Below are 23,546 nucleotides of genomic sequence, written 5' to 3'. Positions count from 1 at the left end.
AGCTTGTGAATATAAAATAACAACAAATTGAGTTTTGAGCTCAAATTAACTCGTAGTGTTTGCCTTGTGTTAAGTGTTATACTTAGTATGTTTTACTTTTCTTGTTTGCTTTGGAGCTTAGTGTATCAAAATGATGAACAGCTTGTAATGGTCCAAAATGCACTAGAGACGTTAAGAAAACATGAACTTTACATGTGAGAGATTTTACAAGCTGCTACACTCAGTCTAATCCTCACCACACCTACCTTATTTGAACCATTTTACAAGAGGTGAGACATTAAGATTGGAAGGAAGAACGTTTTTAAAGGGTAACAGAGAATGTTTATACTTTTTAAGTTTGTGCTTAAAAGTATTGTGGCATGCGACCATGGACAACAACCCTAGACGAGTATGACTGTAAAAAGTTATATGCTACTTGAGTTAGTGTGAGTCAAGTGTGTTGCCTTTTGCTTGTATGTCATATAACATTGCTTTCGGTCTCTTTCAATCTTTGCTTTCAAACTCTTTCAAAATCTCTCTACCCGTTTTCTAAATTTTTCTTTTTAAATCAAGGCAAGAGGCTTGAGCATATGTTACCCGGCCGTAAGCGACGCGTGTATTGGCTTGACGCATTTGTTGTTGAGAGGTGAGTACCACACAATCGCAAAGTACGCTGCCATGAAAAATGCGATTATGACAGTTGCACGACTACCATGGCAAAATAAGCTAAGATTGTGGTAGTAATGCCAACAAGTAAAACAAAAGGATCATAAGCAGTAGCTTGAACGGTATACATTCGGAGCCTTGTGGTATTCCAATTGCTCTGTCCAAACAGAATCGACAGCCCCCAGCGGGTCTGATGAATTTGGAGGAAGCACATTCCAAGATCCAGATTCAAACTTCAATCTTGTTGAGTATGCCGGAACGTACCTGCAACAAATAACTACAGATATTTAAAAAGAGAAGGACGCCATTTTACAGGGTATTGTTTGCAGTGTACCTACTATGCAAGTTTAATAAGAAAAAACCTAAGAGTATAGTATGGGGTTGCTCGGATTGGATGTGGAAGCAATCAGCCATGAAACAAACCGAGCTTTTCCATATGACCATCCATGGAAAAAATTACACATAAGTTTGGCAACGTTATTGAATTTAGTTTAATTGGAGTTCTTTTTATTCCCTAGTGAAATGAAAGAACCTCGTTATAAATGGTATCAGAGCCAGACACCAGACAATATGCTAGCAAGGAGGCTGAGCCTCGAAAGGGAGTGGACAAGAGGCGGTGTGCCAGAAAGGACACTGGGTCCCGAAGGGCCCCTATCGATTGGAGAAGAGAACGAGTACCAGCGAGGACGCTAGGCCCCAGAGGAGGGTGGATTGTGAGATCTCACATCGGTTGGAGAGGAGAACGAAGCACTCTTCATGAGGGCGTGGAAACCTCTCCCTAACAGACACGTTTTAAAAACTTTGAGGGGAAGTCCGAAAAGAAAAGCTCAAAAAGGACAATATATGTGGGCTTGAAATGTTACATTTTTCAACTCTAGTTTTGATGCAATATCTAAGTATGCCATGTGTTCAACAATACACGTAGCGGTACCTGGTAGGCTGGTAGTAGATATAATACAAGTTCCCTTTCCAGTCTCCACTCTAATGCACACCTCACTTTTGTCATCACAATTCTGTGAACAGACTGAGCTAGTATTCTCTTTAGGAATAGATGTTCTGTCAGCCAAAAAATTCCAAACAAATCTTGAATCGTCATGAACATAACCAGAATAAAGAGTAGAGAAACGTTCATCAAGGATAAACAATGAGTAAAGCAAAGCAGCGGCTTCAATAGACGATGAGTTTAGATTATCTGGTTCTAAAAAATATACAAATAATAAGAGAAGGCAGAACCAGCTATACAACAATTGCAATGAACAAAAATGGAAAAGGAAGAAAAGCAAGAAAAGAAAAGAACATAGCCAACTTACGAAAATCATCGAGATATCTGCGAGTTCTGTATCGAAGTCTTCTAATCCACCCAGATATCTGCGAGTTCTGTATGGACCAAACAAACTTGTCAAATAATCTGGTTTCAAACCATAAATTGAGGTACTTTCGTTTCTTATTTTGTGTTCTTTTTTCTTTTCTTCATTTGAAAAAAGAAAAAATATTAGAGAGAGAATAATAGTATCATCCAGTATGTTGTTGAAAACCTTTGTTAAAAATGCCATCAACGAAGATGGTGGTATCCCTGGATTTGTAGTACTAGCTGGTGAGACTTTTATTGTAACCGCTCAAGTCCACCGCTAGCAGATATTGTCTTCTTTGAGATTTTCCTTTTGGGGTTCCTCTCAAATTTTTTAAAACGCGTCTACTAGGGAAAGGTTTCCACACCTTTATAAAGAATGTTTCGTTCTCCTCTCCAACCGACATGGAATCTCACATTTATGTTCTCAAATGGAAGTGACTCTCGAGCAAGCTTCAAGGCATTCCATGTGTCATTCTTGGAAGATGGAACCTACAGAAGCAATATCTTACTACAATAACAGGTTGAAATAAAAACTTTCATCCAAACATGATTGTGTAATTACTCTATGCACCAAAAATTATAAAATAAAATACGAACTGACCTTCCCAATTTACAATGAGGAAGGTATAACTATAGGAAGCAAAAATGTTGGACGATTTACACCAATAAATAGTATGATAAAGGTAAATAACATTTTTGAAGAGCCTAGTATAAGTACATGTCTTCGCTGTGAATACTCCGTCTTCTTTTTTTTTTTTTCATAGATTCCAAAAAAAGTCATAATGAGATTTGTCGGACGGTATATAATGTCTAATAACTTCTTTACTTCCCTAGAAAAAAAGTGAGGTGTCATTTGAAAATAGAGATAAATAGAGATAATCTCCATCTGCATTAACAAGTTCTGTGATTTATGGTCTTTCTTGCATAAAGAGCACCAATTTCGAAATAGAGATAAATAAGAACGAAATCGAGTGATATAAAACAAGAAAAATTATTTATAAGAAATCGAGCAGAAAAATGAAAGAATGTATAAGTTCATACAAAAAAAATGCCCACAAAAAATGTCTCAAGTTCCACCACTAACTGCATAAACGGGCTTCAATCCAAAAGAATGAGACCGTACTAGTAATTAGAAAAAACCCAATTACTGGACACCCATAGAGGTGCATTCAGCCTAGCAACCTCCCAACCCATCTTATAACAAGAAATTTTCATGTGCATTTGCAAGCAAATCCAAATATTATTTTATTGACCAAAAGATATATAGCCAAATCCAAGACAAATACTCCTTTGAGCTTAATTTGTTTTCCCAAGGCTTAACATTATAGAAAATAGAGTAAGAAACATTTGACATGCAATTAAAGATCCAGTTTCTTCATCTTTTATCAAAGCCTGTGAATTTAAAGAGTTTTATTCAATGAAACCCAATCAATTTGAAGAAGGCTTTCTTAACATCTAATTTCAAGAGGAACCCTTTCCACTTTGTACATCTACAATGGTCAACAACCTTGTGATATGACATTGGCAACAACCTTGTGATATGACATTGGCAAGCTGCCTTTTGGCAATGAAGGCCAATTAACTCTTTCCAATGATGTAAGGGAGATCAAGTTCGAGTCTATTAGCGAGTACCTTGGCCGATATTTTATACAGGTCTGAGCGTACTCCAATGGATAGTGTTGATTCAGTTAGACATACTCTCTTCTTCTGTGGTTTGAATCTATGGCAATGGAGAAGGTATTTCGATCTATGGCGTACGATTGAAAGTTTGATTCGTTGTGAGGAAGAGGTAGGTCATGCTTGGATGGGTGGGGAGGGGAAGGGCAAGGGAGAAAAGATTGTGGGGAGAGAAATTTTCTGGAGAGAGAAAGAAGAGAGCGAGCCATTTTAAGAAGTTTGAGTAGAATACCGATATTATTTTCATTTGATTGTGAGAGGCAAATGCATACCTTCAAAGGTAAAACTTCTCATTATAAGTCCATCGCTAGCAGATATTGTCTGCTTTGGTCCGTTACGTATCGCTATTAGCATCACGGTTTTAAAACCCGTTTGTTAGAGAGAGGTTTCCACACCTTTATAAGAAATGTTTCATTCTCCTCTCCAACCGATGTGAAATTTCATGATCCACTCCCCTTAGGGCCAGCATCCTCGTTGGCATACCGCTCAATATCTGGCTCTGAACCATTTGTAATAACCCGAGGCCACTGTTAACCGATATTGTTTGCTTTGGCTCGTTACGTATCGTCGTCAACCTCACGGTTTTAAAACGCGTCTACTATGGAGAGGGTCTAGTCCTACTCCAACCAGTGCCTCACATCGTCCGGTGACTAGCTCTAACACCATTTGTAACAGCCCAAGTCCACCACTAGTGGATATTGTCTGCTTTGGCCCGCGTATCGCCGTCAGCCTTACGGTTTTAAAACATATCTGTTAGAGAGCAGTTTCCACACTCTTATAAGAAATGTTTCGTTCTCCTCTCCAACCGACGTGGGATCTCACAATTCTAGTCAAGCAAGTTTTGTGAAAGAAAGAGAAGCTTTTCAAAAGGCCAAAATTTCTTGCACATTTAGTGGCAAAAACAGCTTCTTCAAGGTAATGAGACCATGGCTGGTTTTAAACTATTTTAGAATTCAAACTCAGTTAGGACAAACCCCTGAAGTCGGTAGTAGCTCTAAATTACACCACAGATCTGCCCTAACAATTGCTTGGGTGACCAAACTCTTACCAGTTTCTAATCAAAAAGGCTGAGATTAAGTCAAAACTATCATATAGCTGATATGATATCAACCAACGATTAATAGTTCGGTGCTTAGCTTTACAAACTATGCAAAGAAAAGCGCAATTGAGGATTTTTTTATCTGAAAGCCATCACAAGTGGTGATAGATTTTAGTAAGAGAGATCCAAAGGTTCTTAATTATTATTCCATTCCAATCTTCTTTATTTTTTCCTCCATTCCAACAGAAGATTCCACTCATGGCTTTATCTCCTTCTTTTTGCCCTTTGTGTTTACAGCTTTGAAAAATCAAATTTATATCTTCTCTTGGCGTCCTTTCTCAAGATTTGCTGGTTTTCTTCATTCTCTATTTTCTATGTAAGACATGTTTTTGGTGAAGATGTTTGTGGCAATATATTTCAGATTCTTTGTTTTCCACTTCTTCCAATCACAACTAAGCTTATCCGAGTCAATGTTTCAAAAGGTGAAAATGTTTTGTTCCTCTCTCTAACCGATGTGGGCTCTCCAAATGCTGTGGGATCTCACAATCCACCCCCCTTGGGGTCCCAACAGGGAGAGGCTTCCACACCTTTATAAGGAATGCTTTGTTCCCCTATCCAACCGATGTGAAATTTCACAATCCACCCTTGTGGGGTCCCAGCAGGGAGAGATTTCCACTTTATAAGGAATGTTTCGTTCCCCTCTCCAATCAATGTGGTCTCCACACCTTAGGGCTCTCCAACCATTGTGGGATCTCACAATTCACCCCCCTTGGGGTCCCAGCATGGAAAGATTTCCACACCTTTATAAGGAACGCTTCGTTCCCCTCTTCAACCGATGTGGTATCTCATGATGCACCCCCCTTGGAGTCTCAGAAGGGAGAAGTTTCCACACATTTATAAGGAATGTTTCATTCCCCTCTCCAATCAACGTGGGATCTCGCTATCCACCCCCCTTGGGGTCCCAATAGGGATAGGTTTCCACACCCTTATAAGGAATACTTTGTTCCACTCTCCAACTGATGTGGGATCTCACAATCCTCCTCTTGGGGTCCCAACATGGAGAGGTTTCCACACCCTTATAAGAAATGCTTCGTTCTACTCTCCAACCGATGTAAAATCTCACAATCCATCCCTCTTGGGGCCCAACATCCTCGTTGGCACACCGCTCGATGTCTGGCTCTGATACCATTTGTAACAACTCAAACCTACCGCTAACAGATATTGTCCTCTTTGGGCTTTCCCTTTTGGATTTTCCCTCAAGGTTTTAAAATGCATCTTCTAAGGAGGGGTTTCTACACCTTTATAAGGAATGTTTCGTTCTCCTCTCCAACCGGGATCTCCAACCAACGTGGGATCTCACATGTATAAGATGTTTTTCGAACAGTTTATGCAAATGAATTAATAAAATAAAAAAGTTATTACATGGATGGCATTACTGAAACTGTCAATCAAACAATGGGAACAGCAACATCTAAAAATGTGCTTCCAACCTTCTGCCTCTTAATAGGGAGTTTGGGGAGCTCGGGAGAGAGGCTTCAAAAGGGAATGTCGTATGAAACAGAGAATAAGCTTCGCGGGGACGGACCAGTGTCTCCATTGGTTAAAAACGAATTACGTATATGCAATAAAAAGTTTAGGGGAGGCAAAAAAAAACCAACATCCAAGCATACACAGCACGTACAACAAAACATTCGGTGGTGAAAAAAAAAATTGAACATAAAGTAGCAAAACGGCGTCTAATTGCTTCAAACAATGTACCCGCTACCAACTAACCATGCAGAATAAGAATCGGAAGTAATCCAAATGCATTAGTAACATTACTTAAACACGTCAAGACTGATCGGCATTCGTAGTCAACGAGCAATAAGAAAACATTGAAACAAAAAATTGATAGCCCCTTCTCTTTTAACATACCTGATGAAGAGAGGCGAAGAAAATTAACGAACAGAAGGAGGTAAAGAATGTGGGAAGACATGGATGCGGATTTGGCTGTTCTTTCTCTCAAATCGCTGTCCGTCGGAGCGTTCTTGGGGATTGCAACTCTGCGCAGAGTGAAGGTGAATAGGTCCCTCATCCCTAAAATGGATCAACCCAAATCCAAATCCAAATCCAAATCCACCCATAGTCGTGTTAGCTTTCCCTTTTGAACTTTCTCTCAAAAGCTTTAAAAAGTTTAATCTTCTTTGGGCTTTTCCTTTCGGACTTTCCCTCAACACTTAAAAAGTTTAGTACAGCATTCCACCCAACAAGACGGATGGGCAAATTGAACCCTTAATCTGGAGGACATGTTACGGGCCTGTATATTGGACTTTGCCGGTAGCTAGGATACACACTTGCATCTCATAGAGTTTGCTTATAACAACGGTTATCAAGCGACGTTAGGTATGACACCTTTTGAGGCCTTATACGGGAAGAAGTGTCGATAATCAGTGTGTTGGGATAAGTAGGAGAATGCAAGTTGTTGGACCCGACTTAGTGCAAGCAACCATGCCCCCACATTGGTTGAAGAGTTGAACAAAGCACTCTTTATAGAGTGTGGAAACCTTCCTCTAGCAAACGCCGTGAGGGGAAGCCCGAAAGGAAAAGCCCAAAACAGACAATATCTGCTAGCGGTGGATCTTGGTCGTTACACTAAAGATTCGACGTCGAGTTGGGAAATTGAACTGAAAATTGGCCTTCGGACATGGAAAAAAACTAGGTTCCTTCTGCAAGGGGTGAGAAGGGGAACCGAGAAAACATTTAGTCTCTCGAATTAGAGTTAATTTCAAGGATTAATTAATTAATAAAAAAAAACTTTTAGTTTCAATATTATCTTTAATCTTAAAAAAAAAATTATTAATATCTGTCCATCACTTTTGTGATCTAAGTTTGCTACCATATGACACATACGTGTGCCATAATATAGATGAGAGTTGTCGACGAGTGTCTTAGACGTTCTTCTTCGAAAATAGATTTTCAAAGACGGCATCGGATTGCACAGGTTGTACCAACATTGCGCCCCAACCCATATGTCGGAGGTTGATAAATGCACTTACTATTTGATACGATAGCCATAAGTGATTCGCCATGGACATTGAATGAATTTATGTCTAAGTAGAACTAGGATGAATGGATGTTCGATGCCTTGACAATATAGTCGATCATGAGATTAGTTCTCGATAAGCATGCCCGAACAAGTAGCAAGGTCTAATGACATTCCAAAACTTCGGATGACATTACGATACGTGCCCCATGTTGTTTAGAACCTAGGTGACAAAATGACAACGATATGAGATGCAATGCTGCATATGAAAGACTTTGGGCTATAGCAGAGACAAGGTCAAACATAAGAACTTAACTAATAAAAAATGATAATTGAACATACATGCACGGACATGTGTGGCTAAACATATTTAGATCCTGCATGAGTTGCGTTTGGTTGGTGGACGAAAACCTAGCATAAAGTCCGACAAAGACACAAAGCTCGACGAAAAATGTAAACATAGTTTGAGTTTCTGTTAAGGCTTGTCATGAGCGTATCAAGGCGCACAATTGAAAAGGTACTACGGCAACACGAAGAGAAGAGGAATGTGAAATTTCTGTCCCCAATTGAGATCACAATGAAGCACTAATTGAAATCGGAATAAGGATTCACTTAAAAGAGAAATCTTTTAAAGAATTTTTCTATATATATTTTTAAAAAAATCTATTAATTTTAAAGAAATTTTAAATAATTTCTATTGAAAAAATGCAACCAATCTTAATAATTTTAAAAATATTTTGTAGGGAAAGAAAATAGTATAATGGGGGAATATAATTTATAAAAAGCTAAATTTCAACATTACAAATATTTATTCATTTACATACATACATACATACATATATATACATATACATATACATATACATACATACATACATACATACATACATACATATACATACATATACATACATATACATACATATACATACATATACATACATATACATACATATACATATACATACATATACATATATAAAAGCCCCGCTTGGAGTTTCTCTCTCTAAAATTATTGGTAAACGAGTATCGAGTTTAAATTTTTTGTCGGGTGATTTACTGAATCAAAAAAGAAGAACAAAGAATGGGGCATGAGGTTTGAGGCATATTTCGCTATGAACTAGGTCTGCAAGGAGGAAGAAAGAAGACCAAATGGATGCTCAAGCCAAGAGGAAAGCATTGTTTCGTGCTAAATTGAACGCCCAGAAGAAGGAAAAGCGCATCGATTCTCCTCTTGTCAGGTAAATATCGATGAATATGGGAGCTTCAAGGTTCTTCACGGATTTCTCCTATCTACTTCGTTTTTCTCTGCTCCTATTTCCGATTTTGATTTGTGTACTGCAGTAGACTATTCGGCTAATCGCAGGTGGAAGTTATCAATAGGAAATTATGCTCTCATGGAATAGTTCGCATTAATTTTGCATTTAGCTCAGTACGCGTGTAGTTTTCTTTTCCGTTAGTAGATCGGACTATTTTTCTCTCTATTTTCTTTACATAAGGATGTCGTAGGAATGTATGGCAGTGGCACATAACTCCAGATATAATTTAACCGATTGATATTGGGGAAGATTGTATGATTGTTAATCGTCGTGGCTTATTCAGCTGTTTTTCCCTTTCGAAAATTATAGAGTTTAAGATTCATCGTTTAATATTTTAAAATGCACGAACAGGTACAATGAATTGGACCAACCTGTTTGTAGGGTTTGCGACATTGTATTGAAATCAGAGGCTTACTGGGATGCTCACCTGTCTTCTCGCAGACATCATGAGGTGATGCTTTACCAGATCAAATCTTATTAAAATATATTACGCATGGGCACGCTGGTTTTTCTACATTGAAAAAATGAGTTTCTCTTGCTTGTTATTTGAAAAACAACGTTTAACAGGTAAACTTTTATTTCGGATTTTACTGATGAATGATTGGATATTTAGTTGACTCAACTCTCAAGCCGATGAATGATCGCTTCACCTACCCTTTTTTTTTTCTTTTTAAACAAATATTGGTAACTGAGAAATGTTTTTAAGGACGAAGTTGAGGTATCCCCACAAGGAAAATGGGGTATATATGGGATTCCTAGTTATCGGAGATATGCATAACCTCATAATAACCGAATATTCTGAGAGTGAGCACCAAATGAGATTCTATCCCTTTGAAAATCCTATATTTCTTTCAAAGATAGATATTTTGTGGTAAACCCTTTTGGGAGAAAGACAATTTTTTTATGGCAAGCTAGCTTATTTGCTATTTTATGGTGCGTTTGGTTGGAGAGAAACGATAAGATTTTTAGATAGGTGTAGCAGTCATGTGTTGAGGTTTGGAAGATGGAACAGTCATTACTTCAGACCACACAACTCTATATAGCCTGTTGAAAGGAGATCCTATTCTGAGCTGGATGAATGCAGCCTTGCTGATGCTATAAAGCCTAGACCAATGAGGAGATTGGTAGATCAGGTGGAAATAGTTCTCCAAATGTCTTTTGCACATGATGGCCTGGTACGGAAAAGGTGGAGGAAAACTTTCACTGAAGGAACTTTCACCTTCCAAACAGTTTTGATGATGGAGGAATTAAAAGGAGCTTGCTTTGTTGAAAGTTGGGAACAAGAGAAATCACAATAAGGTGATCACGGTTGTTAAGGGTTCATTGTTTAGAACACCCATGAGAAGCTCTAGAAAAAGTCTGCACTGGGCACGTTCTCTGTATGCATGTTATCTCTATCTCAAAGAAGGTAAATCTTTAGACCACTTATTTTCCATTGCTCTTTTTCCTCCAAAGGACCGACCTTCCTTCTTAAGGCGTTCGATTGTCAGTTTGTATGCTGATTGGCTTCTCAAGGTGCTAAATGGTTGGTTCTCGAAGGGAAAGGCTTAGATCTTATGTAATTGTGTAGCTAGGCGGCATTTGTAATGCGTATGGTTGGAAAGGCACTAGAAAGCGTTTGAAGACAAAGTGTTTTCTTTTGGACGGGACTTCCCTTTGTAGTTTGTGGGAATTCTTTTGTTTATTTGTTTTTTTGGTATGTCCTTTATATTTTCTTTCATATTTCTCAATGATAGCTTGATTTCCTATTGGAGGAAGGCAAATAATCTCAACTTTATTCTTTGAAGTTGTGATCTTACTTCTATAGTTTGGAGTCGATTTTTTTAGGGACTGTAGATAAAAGAGACTAATGACAAAAAGCTTTCCGATCAAGAAGAATCATAGATAAGGGAAGTTACAAATGAATTTGCTGCTGCTGTGACACCACCAAGAAGATAAAAACGGAAAATCCATCAGGGTTCTTTAAAAAATAATTGAGGGTGGAATATTGTTCTTCTACCAGACTATTGTTTTTTTGTGCTGTTAGAACGTAGAAGTACACGAGTCCCTTTCTCAAAGCTTCATTATTATTTTTGTTCTTCACACTATACGATGAATGCTCATATGGATGTTTTCTCTTTTACTTGTTTATTTATTTATTTTTGCTTACCCTTGTTTCCATTTTGTTTTCTCTACTAGCTCTTGATAGGGAACATAAAGTTTTAAATCCTAATCCAACCAAATTTGAGCTGATTTCTGGTTGACTTATTACTGATGGGAAGTTATTGTAAATAACAGGCAATAAATAATCTCAAAGCTAATGCAGCAGGCAGGTCTGGAGTTAACGATATTAAAGCTGCGGCTCCTGCCGAACTCCCTAAAAGCAGACCAATAGATTTGAAAGAGCAGAAAGCAGTGACTGGGACATCGACAGAGTTCCCAAAACGTCAATCATCATCTGTGCTTCCTTCAGATTTTTTTGACCAGAATGTCAAAAGGCTTAAAACTGGTAAGGAAATAGGCATGCTCGAGATTCTTATTATGCATGTATCTGAGTATAGATATGGTATTCTGAAAACTTTAGATGTATGAACATATATTATTATATAATCATCTATAAGATGCATGGTTGTGTATAAATTTTATTTATTTATATGCAGCTACAATATGTATTTTTATGTATGCATATGATAGTATAGGTGTCACTTTTATCATGGTTAAATAAAACTTGCTGAGTTGGGATCCATCTCAACATGTAATGAGATGGGAATGACACATGGTATGAAACATATGTGGGATAAGAGTTACTCTGACGTTACTTGGACCGTAGAGGTTGGGTGAGATACAAGCAAATCGGCTTTTGACTTGGTGACATGGTTGAGTCATCATTGACTTTAGCAGTACCTTGTGCGCCTCAAGGAAAGAAAGTGATGACTTCTTAACTTCGTTTCACCCTTTATTGAATTTAGTTTTCCATTGTAGTTGTAATTTTATTTGTCATAACTATCCCTTTTTGTTTTGAATGTAGACAATCGTTGTATTGATACAGCAAAAAGCTAGTCCGTTCCAACAGAAGATCCAACCAAAAGCACAAACTTCTTTTTGATACAAATCCAGTGGCCATCCTAAACCAAAGTCTGAAACCTCATGAACTTCCCAAATACAATCACACTCTCCCAATATAATCCAACTAAACCCTTACATAAAGCTTATTTTCACCTAGACAAATTTTCAATAAAAAGTTTCTCTGTGGATGTGCTTGCTATTTTGTATTTTGCTTTTTCTTTTTCACTCCATTTGATAGTCTGTATTCCTTGAACATTTTTTCATTTTCATTATATCATTGAGAAATTGTTTCTTGTTCAAAACAGAGAAGCTTCCATCTGGCTCCAATGACCAATACTAAAACCACCCGCAACACAAACTCCTCTCCTTCGAACAAATTAATTCTTGTAATAATATTCCAACTATTTATTCTTCAGTATCGAAGATTTGTTAAAAGAGATAACATAAGGACTAGGGATGAGAGATCCCCCTCCCAAGAAGACTACTTACAAAAAGACCTTCCAATTCCAGACATAAACCCCATAAAAGAGCACTTGAAGCAAACATCCAAAACTATCCCAGTTCGTGAGGTGAGGGAGCTTTCTGTTGCCCCCTCTTTTGTTAAGAAGCTGTTGGTAGAAACTCACAAATGCTGTCTTCTATGTCTCTATTGTTCAATAGGCTAATCCCATCTTTAGAAATAACTTCTACTATGGTGTTCTTTCTTTTCTTAGCAGCTATGATTCTATGGAAATGACCAGAAATTCATCTCCATTAGTCATCCATATCGATGTGGTCTAGCATTGTCTCACTTTTCAACATGTCTAATTTGATTTGTGTTCTTCCAGGAAAGGATGCTGAACCTGATTTACGCAGTGGTAGCATTGCACAGTCAGAGGTGATTGCAAAGGCCAGTGACCTTGGTAAGAAATCTTCTGTGAATGTTGGTTCAGAGGGGAAGCAAATAAAGGGAGCTCTGCCCGAAGGTTTCTTTGATGACAAAGAGGCTGATTTGCGTGCACATGGCATAAAACTTGTTAAGCCTGATGTCAAGTAGGTTCTTCCCACTTGTTATGAACTTTGTGTTTTTAATTCGGTATCTCAAGTGTTTCTAATCCTTTTATCACATGTAACAATTCTATCATGTTTCCTTGCTTGAAGGTAGGTGTTTTCATATTATCCTTAATATATTTAATTTGGTTTTATTTCTTATTGTTCCTATATTTATTTGGCTGTAAATGCCAACCAGAGAGAATATTGGGAAATAGTTAACTGATGATGGCTGTGTCGTTAGTAATTCTCTATCTTGCTTCTGTTCGACATTTCCTGGTGTTTGCACTGATTTTGCATTTTCCAATAAACATCTATTTTCTTCAATATTGCTGTGGAGTCTCTGACCATTGATTGTGCCACTTAATATTATTGACTAGGTCGCAGAATTGTATGGTGTATCATTTATGTTGACTCCCATTTAATTCTTACTACTTTTCCTTAAATATATGTATCTCTACTTCCACATATATCAGAGAACTGACAGCAACGATAGTGATGAAAACTGCAAATGGGGTTTTGCCTGTTGATTGTCTAAGAAATGATCTTATATGAACCTATGGAAAAAATGAGCAACATTCTTGTTCAGCATTAATATATTGTTGTTGTGCATGCTCTTTTACTCCTTATAATCTATGGCATGGGATTCCATAGGAGCTTGACTGTGTGTGCTTCATTATCAGAGATGAATACAAGGAATTTGAAAAGTTGATCCAAGAAGATTTGCAAGAGGTGGATAACCGTTTGGAAGAGGAGGAGGTAATGCCCAACTTGTATCCTTTCTCTGTCAATTAGTTGATTGAGGGTATTAGCTTGGAGTTATTATACATTTTGTTGCTTAATGTACTACAGATTGATGCTGCCGAAATGATAGAGGAAGCCGAAACCTTAGAGCAGAAGTAAGTGAAGCACGTTAATTCCCGTGCCTTGTTCTTCTAATCTTCATTCCTGATTGCACCAAACTTTCTGGATTTCTGTTGACAGGGCCTACAGGGAGAGAGTAGAAAGGTTGAAGAGGAAGAAAATGGAGTTAAAGACCAAAAAATCAGTAGAACAAAGTAGAGCGGAGCCTGAAATTCCTACTAAAGAGTCTAGCCTTGACGATTCGAGTGATGATGATAGTGACACAAATTATACAGTAGATTGGAGAGCTCAACACTTGTGATAGTAAGTTGATTCTAAATTTTTGATATCCTATAAGATGGGGAGAGAAGGAAGTGAATCATGTGATAATGTAGATATTGATTTGCTGTTCAACCACATCGTAGCTTGGGATGAGTTATCAACTCTTGTTGCATATCAGGAAGGCTTAAAGCCGAAAATTTCTAGTGATGTTTTAGGATTTTTGAAAGTGGCCTATCAATGGGAATAAGAGTTTGCATCTCTCTTCCTTGGTATTTAAGAGTTACTACTTGTTTGATTCATTTTAAGATCGTATTAATCATTCTTAATCAGTGGTAAACGGTCTCTTTCTTGTTGTGCACTCGCATTTTAGTACAACTTTATTAAGGTGAATTGTTTTTAAGATTTCATTATCGAACTAACAACTGAACTCATAGCTCTTATTATTATTATATACAAGTGTACTTCAAATATTGGCGTGTGGACATGCATCAATGAAATAGGGATAGAAGGAGGAACCAATTTCGAGCACAAAACATAGAGATAAACAAACTTCAACGTACTGTAGATAAGCATAACCATGCGCTAAATATATGTTTCAACTTCTTACTAACCCGATGAACATGACATGCTAATGCCTTTTAGATTATATGTTTTATCTTTTAAGTTCAATAATTGTAGAGCAGGAGATCGAACCACTGACTTTTGAAATGGTAATTAACATCTTTAACAATTAAACCGCTCGGGACATTAGTCATGTGGGCTTGAAGAACACTTTTATTAGGAAGGGCTTGAAGAACACTTTTGTTAGGAAGGGAAGAAAAAAAGTGTTTTTGGGGAAAGAAAATATGGTGGGAAATTTGAAAGCATGAGAGTATAAAATGAGAGAATTAGAAGTATGCCATTTTCAGTCACTGCTCGCTGGTGAAATTATGTTCTTCCTCTAATGGCGCTCGCCGGCCTCATCGAATCACATCCATGGCCGCCAATTCCACATTCAAACTCTCCAATTTCTCCAATTCCCTCCCCTCCAAACCTTCCTTCCGCTACTCCACATGGCACTCCCCACTGCCTCCGGCGGCGGCAGCTGATCCTGTACTCGCCGCCGTCTCCACAGCCATCAACAACGTCGAAACAAAGCCTCTCGCCTCTTCTCTTCGGCGGCTCCTCCCTTCCTTCAAACCCCACCATTTCATCGACCTCATTAACCATAACCCCTTCTCTCTCTCCCCTGTCTCTCTCTTCTCCTTCTTCAATTGGCTCTCTTCTGTCCCCACCTTTCGCCACACTCTCCAATCCTACTGCGCTATGGCTAATTTCCTCTGCGTCCATCAAATGTTCGAAGAATCACAATCGATCGTCCGATTTCTCGTCTCCCGCAAAGGTAAGGACTCGGCGGCTTCGATCTTCGCCGCGATTCTTGAAATTACAGATACGCGTTGTTCGAATTTTGTATTTGATGCTTTGATGATTGCGTATTCGGATTCTGGGTTCATCTCCGATGCGATTCAGTGTTTCAGGTTGGTCAGGAAGAGAAATTTTCAAATCCCGTTTCGTGGATGTGAGTACTTACTTGATAAAATGATGAATTCAAACTCCCCTGTTACGATTTGGACGTTTTATCTGGAAATTTTGGATTCTGGGTTCCCACCTAAAGTAAAGTATTTCAACATTTTGATTAATAAGTTCTGTAAACAGGGAAGCATTAGAGATGCCAGGTTGATCTTCGATGAAATTGGGAAGAGGGGTTTTCGTCCCACAGCTGTTAGTTTCAATACCTTGATTAATGGGCTCTGTAAATCCCGAAATTTAGATGAGTGTTTTAGGTTGAAGAAAGCCATGGAAGAGAATAGAATACATCCTGATGTTTACACTTACAGTGTTCTGATTCATGGGTTATGCAAGCAAGGTAAGGTAGATGATGCAGAACAACTGTTCGACGAAATGCGTCAGAGAGGATTGAGGGCAAACGACGTTACATTCACTGCTTTGATTGATGGGCAATGCAGGAGCGGACGAATTGACTCAGCCATGAACACTTATCAGCAAATGTTAGCCATGGGAGTGAAACCAGATTTAGTTATGTATAACACACTCATAAATGGCCTCTGCAAAGTTGGGGATGTTAGTAAAGCTAGGAAGCTAGTTGATGAAATGAAAATGGTGAGGATGAAACCAGATAAAATCACTTACACAACACTCATAGATGGTTACTGCAAAGAGGGAGATATAGAATCAGCCATGGAGATTAGGAAAGGGATGAATGAAGAAGGGGTTGTTCTTGATAATGTAGCATTCACAGCCATTATCTCAGGTTTGTGTAGAGATGGAAGGGTGATGGATGCAGAGAGGACCTTGAGGGAGATGAAGGAAGCTGGGATGAAACCCGACGACGCGACGTATACTATGGTGATCGACGGGTATTGCAAGAACGGCGATGTTAAGACGGGGTTTAAGCTGCTGAAAGAGATGCAGAGAAATGGGCATAATCCTGGTGTGATAACTTACAATGTGCTTATGAATGGGCTTTGCAAGCAAGGACAGATGAAGAATGCCAATATGCTGTTGGAAGCAATGCTTAACTTAGGAGTAACTCCTGATGATATTACATACAATATTCTGTTGGAAGGGCACTGTAAGAGTGGAAGAGCTGAAGATTTCCTTCACCTCAGAAATGAGAAAGGGCTCGTAGTAGACTACGCGTATTATACTTCTTTAGTCGGTGAATACGATAAATCATTAAAGGATCGTCGAAAGAGGTAATGAAGGTATGTTGCGGAATTCAAACTTGTCTTTCGGTTGATCATTGCATTACTTACTTCTCTATATAGAAAGTTAGCACGATGGAGATATCTAAATGTGTCTGCTCGACTAGAATCAAACACGTTATGTACCTGCATCTTTCTCTTTCAAGTATAGATCAGTTAAGGCGTTATGTACCTGCATCTTTCTCTTTCAAGTATAGATCAGTTAAGGCGTTATGTACCTGCATCTTTCTCTTTCAAGTATAGATCAGTTAAGCAGTATGTGATCAAATTGCATAGCATCGTACCGTAATTAGCAGTTAAGAATATGAATGAAATTCAACGGCATAAAGGTAAAGACAATTTTATATGTTTAAAAATCATACTCTAGTCCACAAATTTTGAAAAATGGTTCAATACAATTATTGAGAATAAATTATAATGAGCGTCTTTAACATAAAAATATTTTCACCAATCTAATCGCTAAGTTATATGTCACGTCATTTTTCTCTTAAACAAATCTCGAGGATAATATAGAATCATTTTTCAAAAGTTGTTTTAGTTTTTAATTTTTGAAAATCAAGCTTCTAAACACTATCTCTACACGTGATTTCTTTGTTCTCTTATCTACTTTTTAGGAATGTTTTTGAAAACCTCGCCCAAACTTAAAAAATACATTTTACTTCTTTCGTTTTTAAACTTACAACTCGACCAAAATCGATCCAAATCAGTTGGCAAAGATAGTTTGGAGATATGAAGTCAATTTAGTTCGACTAGTTCGGTTTTTTCGATAGTAGCTTCCTACCAAAGCCAATTCGACTCGGTTGGCAAAGATAGTTTAGAGATATGAAGCGGGTTTGGTTCGATCGGTTTGACTTTGGGTTTGCAGCTGTAATATGGAAGGGGAGGGGGAAAAGTCGTTGCAGCTTCCCTCCAAAACCTGGAAATAAAGTGGGCGAGCACTAAAGGGCAAAGCCGAAAGGAAGAGGCAACAAACAGGCTGTCATGACACTCATTTGGGGACCAAAACTAAAAGAAATGTGCACTGTTTAGAGACATATTTCAAACAAGACGGCGAAGTCTTCCCATTTTCATACCCATTACCCTACAAATTCAAACAACCCCAAAACCCTCTTCTTTTTACCCTACTTGCTTTTTTTGGGGAATGTGTCCCAATCCTAAAAAAAAAATATCTTCTATATCCATATCTATATATACCCGAGCAAACGAGAGGTGCATGAATGAACTAATACCACCTTTAAATGAGAGCCATCTTGAGATAAAATGACTAAGTTATTACTTGTACCAACAAGATGCACTTTCTTTTTCGGTGGTTCAATCGTACAAACTCCATGATTACTGTGTTTTACTTTGAGTAATTCTATACTGGGTGATCTTTTTCTAGGATGCACGTGAATGAAGACAAAAAATGTTGGAAAGACATGTTTTGTTCGGTAGGAATATTATTCACTCTTAAGAAACGAAGAACGTAGGTAATGTGACTATGTTATAGGGGATGCAAAGGAATATCGAGGTCATCATATCTAACTTAACATATTCTACACACCATCAATTATCCCACTTTTTGAACGATGACAAATCAAGAAGAACAATTGTCTGGCGCTCTATTTAACCAAACACAAAAATAACTATTATCAAGAATATTCCTCCTAAAAAAAAAAAATAATAATAATAATAGATTCGTCACTCAATTGAAATTTAAAGGTGAATTAAAATGAGAGATTAAAAGTGGAAATTTGAAAGGACATAGAATAATATTAACCTGTAACGCAATACACAGTGTTGGTCGAGTTGTTCGTTGGTTGGTTGGATTCTCCAGAACCACTTTCCCTGTCGTTGTCGCTGTCGCTGCTTACCCATCCTCACCCATTTTCCAGCTGCCCTTCCATACAATCCATTTAATTTTCTTCTACTTCATCATCAAATTCACATTTAATTATTGTTTTAGATGCGCTCCATCCTATGTCAATACATATACCAATGATGTGACTCGATCTGTCATCGACTAAGGATTCGAGTTTCATTATATTGTTAAGGAAGAAGTGGTCTTCACCGAACGATTTCATATTATATCTGCTTTAGGTATAAGATACGTGATTTTGTTCAGTAGAAATAGTTGTTTGTACTGTTCGAGTTTTCGACTTCATACACCTTCATTCACAATCTTCGTTCTAACTCGAATATGGACGTAATATCTTAATCCAATACAAACTAAAAACATTATATAAATAATTAAAAAAAAAAAAAACATTGTCCACCCTCTGTCTCTATGATATTTTAAAATTTTAAAAAATAAAAATTTATAAATATTTCGAAGTGAATTTTGTCGCTTGCTATAAACTTTCCTCGCTTCAATCTTGTTCTTATATTGTCCCGATTCCTCTGGATCATCTCACTCATGGTAATTCTTTTGACCACGGTAAAAGTAAGAGTAAAAAAAAGAAGTAACTTTGTTTTTTTGTTTTAATCCACGAAAAAATTGATGCATAAATAGAAACACATAACACTTTAAAAAAGTAAATAAAAAACCTAAAAAGAAGTGAATGGAAGGAAATATGTTAGGAAGTGCCACGTGTCAAACGTAAACATGGAGCAAGAACCCCAACATATCTAATCATGTGTGTGTCGGGAATAATTCAAGTTAATGGTTTATTAATTTATTATTTTTTTAAATATATCTATTAATTTTTATTATTTTTTAATTCTTTTGTGGGATTTGTTTAGGTCGGCAGATAGGATCAGAATTAATTTTGAACACTAAGATGTCTTTTGCTTCCCACCCAAATTAAATCATATTGTTCATTAATAAACCTTATATTATAACCTTATTATGTCTAATTAAATCATATTTTTCATTAATAAACCTTATATTATAACCTTATTATAAGTAGTCTGAGGAACAAATTTTTGTTATATTATATGAAGTATGAAACTATACACACATATTTATATACACACAACTCAATAAAATATGATGATTATACAAGCATCTTCTAGAACCCTCCACAAACCCTAACACGTGTAGAAATCTCCATCGTCCATCATCACTTCAATCTGCTACAGTCGGCTCCACCAAAACCTATTCTCCTATTGGCCAAATCATATTCTATCCACGTGTTCTTCTGATGGACGGTTCCGATTATGTTACTCGCAATTCCAAGCCTTCCCGACCGTCCAAACCCCACACACTTCACTCCTTTTTCCACTTCCGTCAAAACCCCCTCTCCTTTCCCCACCGAAATCTCCACCCCATTCTCAAACTCGAACGACATGTCGCGAATCCTCCGACCCACCTCCGCCGTCTCGCCGTCGTTGAAACACATGTCGGCCACGGCGGCGTATTCGTACCCTTTCTTCATTAAGGGCCCCACTAATTTGACTATCTCTTCTTTAACCTTCTCGTACGCTTCGTCCACTAGGTAAGTGAGGTCCGAACCGGAGTCAATCATGGTTTGACCGGACCCACTCCTGTCCGGTTTGAAAACGGCCGATGAGATATTGAGACGGTTCCCGGCTATTTTTATGCCCTTCAATGGGAGGGTGTACGCCAGTGGATCGAGATTCGGGGAGCGTTGACTTTTGGGGAAAGTCAACAAGGATATATATTTGAAATTGGCAGAATTCGGGTTGTCTCCAAGGTAGAACAACCCGGTTGAATCCGGTCCAGTTCGACCGGGAACGCAGTAGGAGAATTTGGAGATTTTAGCTTGGGAGACGAAGGAGAGACGTCCAGTATTCATTCCCAAAATACCCCTGTTTTCAGTGGAGGCTTGAGCACAGCCAAGGATGACAGGAGGGGTAGTACGGGAATTTGAGAAGGTGAATTTTTCTCTTACGAGATTACCCTCAGCCAAGGTACCATCAGCGTAGAAGTAGGAGTAGTGACAGAGGCGATTTTGGTCACAAGAAGTGGGAAGGGTAAAATCAGGAATTCTGGGTTTGCAGAGAGGATGATTACAAGGGAGGAGAGAGAAAGAGGAGGAGAGAGAAGGGTCGAACGACGTCGTTTTGGGCTTGAGCAATTTCTTATGAACTTTCCGGTGACATTGAATCCAAGAAAGCTGGCTGCCGGTGTCCAAAACCAAGTCCGTGGGCTGCGGCGGCGTTCCAATAGGAAGAGAAACGACAAGGGCGGTGGAGTATTTGAAGGGGAGCTTGACGGAGCCGTAGGCGGAGAGAGAAGAGAAGAGAGGAGAAACAGAGGAAGAAACAGGGGAGGGGCGTTTAGAGAGAGAAAGAGGGAAGGAGAGGGAGAGAGAATGGGAGTGGGAGAAGGAGAGAGAGAGTAGAGAGAGATAGAAGAGAGAGAGAAGCATGGTGGGTTTTTTGATGGGTTTTGGTGGGATTGGTGAAGTGCAGAGGTTGGGGAAGGATTACATATATATACATATATATATAGAGAGAGAGAGAACAGAGGAGAGGAGAGAGAAAGAGGAGAGGGTGGGCATAAAAGCACCAAAAAAGAAGGCCAAAAATGGGGAAAAGGAGAGACGCGTTTTCTTTGGAGACTTGTTAACATCTATTAGTTTACAGACACACATACTTTTATTTTATTTATTTATTTATTTATTTTTGGTAAAACAAATAATGTTTCTTCCATTAAATTCCATTAATTTACTTTTTTTAAATTTTATGAATTTAGTCCACTCAGTTTCAATAGATTTGTATTTAAGATTAATAATTTCGAATTAAAATTAAAATTTTAAGCATTTAAATAATAAATAAATAAAACGCTTTTAAAAGTTATAAAATTTTAAAATTTAAACTTGTCTTTTAATTTTTTATATACTAAAGTTTAATTATAAATTTTAATATTTAATTTTTTAGATTTTTTTCAAGTCGAGATTAGCATGGACTATGTTATTGAAACTAACCAAAATTTAAAAATTAAATTATTACTTTCAAATAAATTTATAGACTAAAAGTAATTTTTAATTATTGTTTTCGTAAATATATAATTTATTGCCATGCTAACCTACAAACATATAATTCAATTGATAGGGAATCGGGAGAATAATTGCACAGGCTAAGATTTAAGTGGGTTGAATTAAGGTAAACTCTTACTCGATATTTCTTGTTGGTTAAATAGGAGAGCACGAACGATTATAGAAGAATGAATGAATTTAGCACATATGTAGAACGTTGAACTTTCACATCGTAAGTTCACATAACAAAATCGAACAATAAAATCGATTCGAGTTAAATAAGATATCAGTTACCGTTTTAAAAGTTAATAATTCAAACATTTGTTTAATGAAAAGACTAAAATAACATTTTTTTTAAAAAAAAAATCAAATAACTTAAATTATAAAATTCGTATTTAAGAAAATGACCAGGTGTTAAGTAAGTTCACTGTTGTGTTCATTATCTCGTTAGCTTAGAAGAGACTTAATGATTGACTTAACTTCTAAATGATAAACATAAATAATATAAAGTAGTATTAAGTGTGTTAAGAATCGACAAAAAAAAAATGATATCATTAAATAATTATAATTGAGTTGAGTATCGTTTATAATTTATAAATTGACAATTGACCAACCGGGACTATCAATACTGATTTGATATTTTATTTAGCTTCGTCAAGTTTGAATTCAATACTAAAAACAAATCAAATTATAATTGCAATTAATATTAATTTACAAATTTAAAGACTCGCATATTTAATTCTTTTTAAAGAAAACTACCTTGAATTTAATTATTGGACGAGCTAAAATAAGTGTTCTTTATTGCTGAACTTTGTGCTCAACCTTTTAATACAACAAAACGATTTTAATATGTATCGTTTTATTTGTTACATTGATATGTTAGCTAAAGTTGTTGTATTGGTATTTGATGAAGTAAAATAAATTGAAAGTGACTTAAACGAGAACGAGATTATTTATGTGTTTATTTGATTCTAAATATCATTTACTCTAATTTTTTAATGTTATTTGTAATAGTTAAGGAGCATACCCACGAAGTTTATAATCAATAGCATTTTGGTTCGTTTGTCAATTTTATCGTAAACCGTTACCTTAGTATTTTATAATTAAAAAATAATTTTATATGTTTTTAAGAATAAAAATATATATTTTTTGTGAGATCCCACGTTAGTTGAAGAGGAGAACTAAATATTTCTTGTGAGGATATGGAAACCCCCCTGGTAGACACGTTTGAAAACCTTAAGGAAAAAATCGGAAGGGAAAGTCGTAAGAGGATAATATGTACTGGTAGTGATGATCAATGAAGGATAAAATTGTCAGATTAAAATCGATGGACAAAAATGTAATTTTTTCCAACTTTGGTTCAGATAACTAATATTGTTTTAGTATGCAACAAATAAATATCCACAAATTAATCTTAATATATATGTTGATGTAAACATTTAGTAAGCTTTGAATTAAAAGAGACAAATACTAAAATAATAATAATAATGATAAATAATATAAAATAAATAAATATAAAAGCTAGTCTATTGAAGGGATGTTTTTTCTTTTAAATAAATAAATAGGTAAATTTTCCTTTAATTTCTCTCCCACTTTTTCTTTTGTAT

At 37.0% G+C, this 23,546-nt stretch overlaps 4 protein-coding genes across 7 annotated transcripts; 2 read left to right on the top strand and 2 right to left on the bottom strand.

Moving 5' to 3' along the window:
* Positions 1–106: 106 nt before the first annotated feature.
* On the bottom strand, positions 107–6,792 carry LOC111441464 (nicastrin-like). 4 transcript variants are annotated; one of them, XM_023078471.1, is made up of 6 exons: positions 6,627–6,792; positions 2,413–2,485; positions 2,181–2,248; positions 1,956–2,022; positions 1,577–1,837; positions 107–909 (listed from the first exon to the last, which is right to left on the bottom strand). In XM_023078471.1, the coding sequence occupies exons 3-6, from the start codon at positions 2,196–2,198 to the stop codon at positions 881–883; spliced, it is 375 nt and encodes a 124-aa protein (XP_022934239.1). In that variant the 5' UTR covers positions 2,199–2,248; positions 2,413–2,485; positions 6,627–6,792; the 3' UTR covers positions 107–880. The 4 variants fall into 4 exon arrangements, 3 of the variants coding, with proteins under 3 accessions (XP_022934239.1, XP_022934238.1, XP_022934237.1); XR_002710161.1 differs by having other exon boundaries at positions 1,577–1,701; positions 2,181–2,485; XM_023078470.1 differs by having other exon boundaries at positions 2,181–2,485.
* A 1,964-nt stretch (positions 6,793–8,756) lies between these two features.
* On the top strand, positions 8,757–14,529 carry LOC111441920 (zinc finger protein 830-like). The gene is made up of 7 exons (XM_023079111.1): positions 8,757–8,975; positions 9,405–9,504; positions 11,331–11,541; positions 12,926–13,130; positions 13,811–13,886; positions 13,980–14,026; positions 14,112–14,529. Exons 1-7 carry the CDS (start codon positions 8,887–8,889, stop codon positions 14,290–14,292), a joined length of 909 nt encoding a protein of 302 aa, XP_022934879.1. The 5' UTR covers positions 8,757–8,886; the 3' UTR covers positions 14,293–14,529.
* A 545-nt stretch (positions 14,530–15,074) lies between these two features.
* LOC111441918 (putative pentatricopeptide repeat-containing protein At1g09680) lies at positions 15,075–17,067 on the top strand. The gene has a single exon (XM_023079109.1). It carries the CDS (start codon positions 15,228–15,230, stop codon positions 17,010–17,012), a length of 1,785 nt encoding a protein of 594 aa, XP_022934877.1. The 5' UTR covers positions 15,075–15,227; the 3' UTR covers positions 17,013–17,067.
* A 2,835-nt stretch (positions 17,068–19,902) lies between these two features.
* Positions 19,903–21,417, bottom strand: LOC111441919 (aspartic proteinase PCS1-like). Its single transcript, XM_023079110.1, has one exon. It carries the CDS (start codon positions 21,328–21,330, stop codon positions 20,059–20,061), a length of 1,272 nt encoding a protein of 423 aa, XP_022934878.1. The 5' UTR covers positions 21,331–21,417; the 3' UTR covers positions 19,903–20,058.
* Positions 21,418–23,546: the final 2,129 nt, after the last annotated feature.

The sequence above is a fragment of the Cucurbita moschata genome, unplaced genomic scaffold (assembly GCF_002738365.1).
Source record: "Cucurbita moschata cultivar Rifu unplaced genomic scaffold, Cmos_1.0 Cmo_Scf00004, whole genome shotgun sequence".
Lineage (NCBI taxonomy): Eukaryota > Viridiplantae > Streptophyta > Magnoliopsida > Cucurbitales > Cucurbitaceae > Cucurbita > Cucurbita moschata.
Note: the sequence above shows the minus strand (reverse complement) of the source record. Positions and strands in the feature narration are given on the sequence as shown.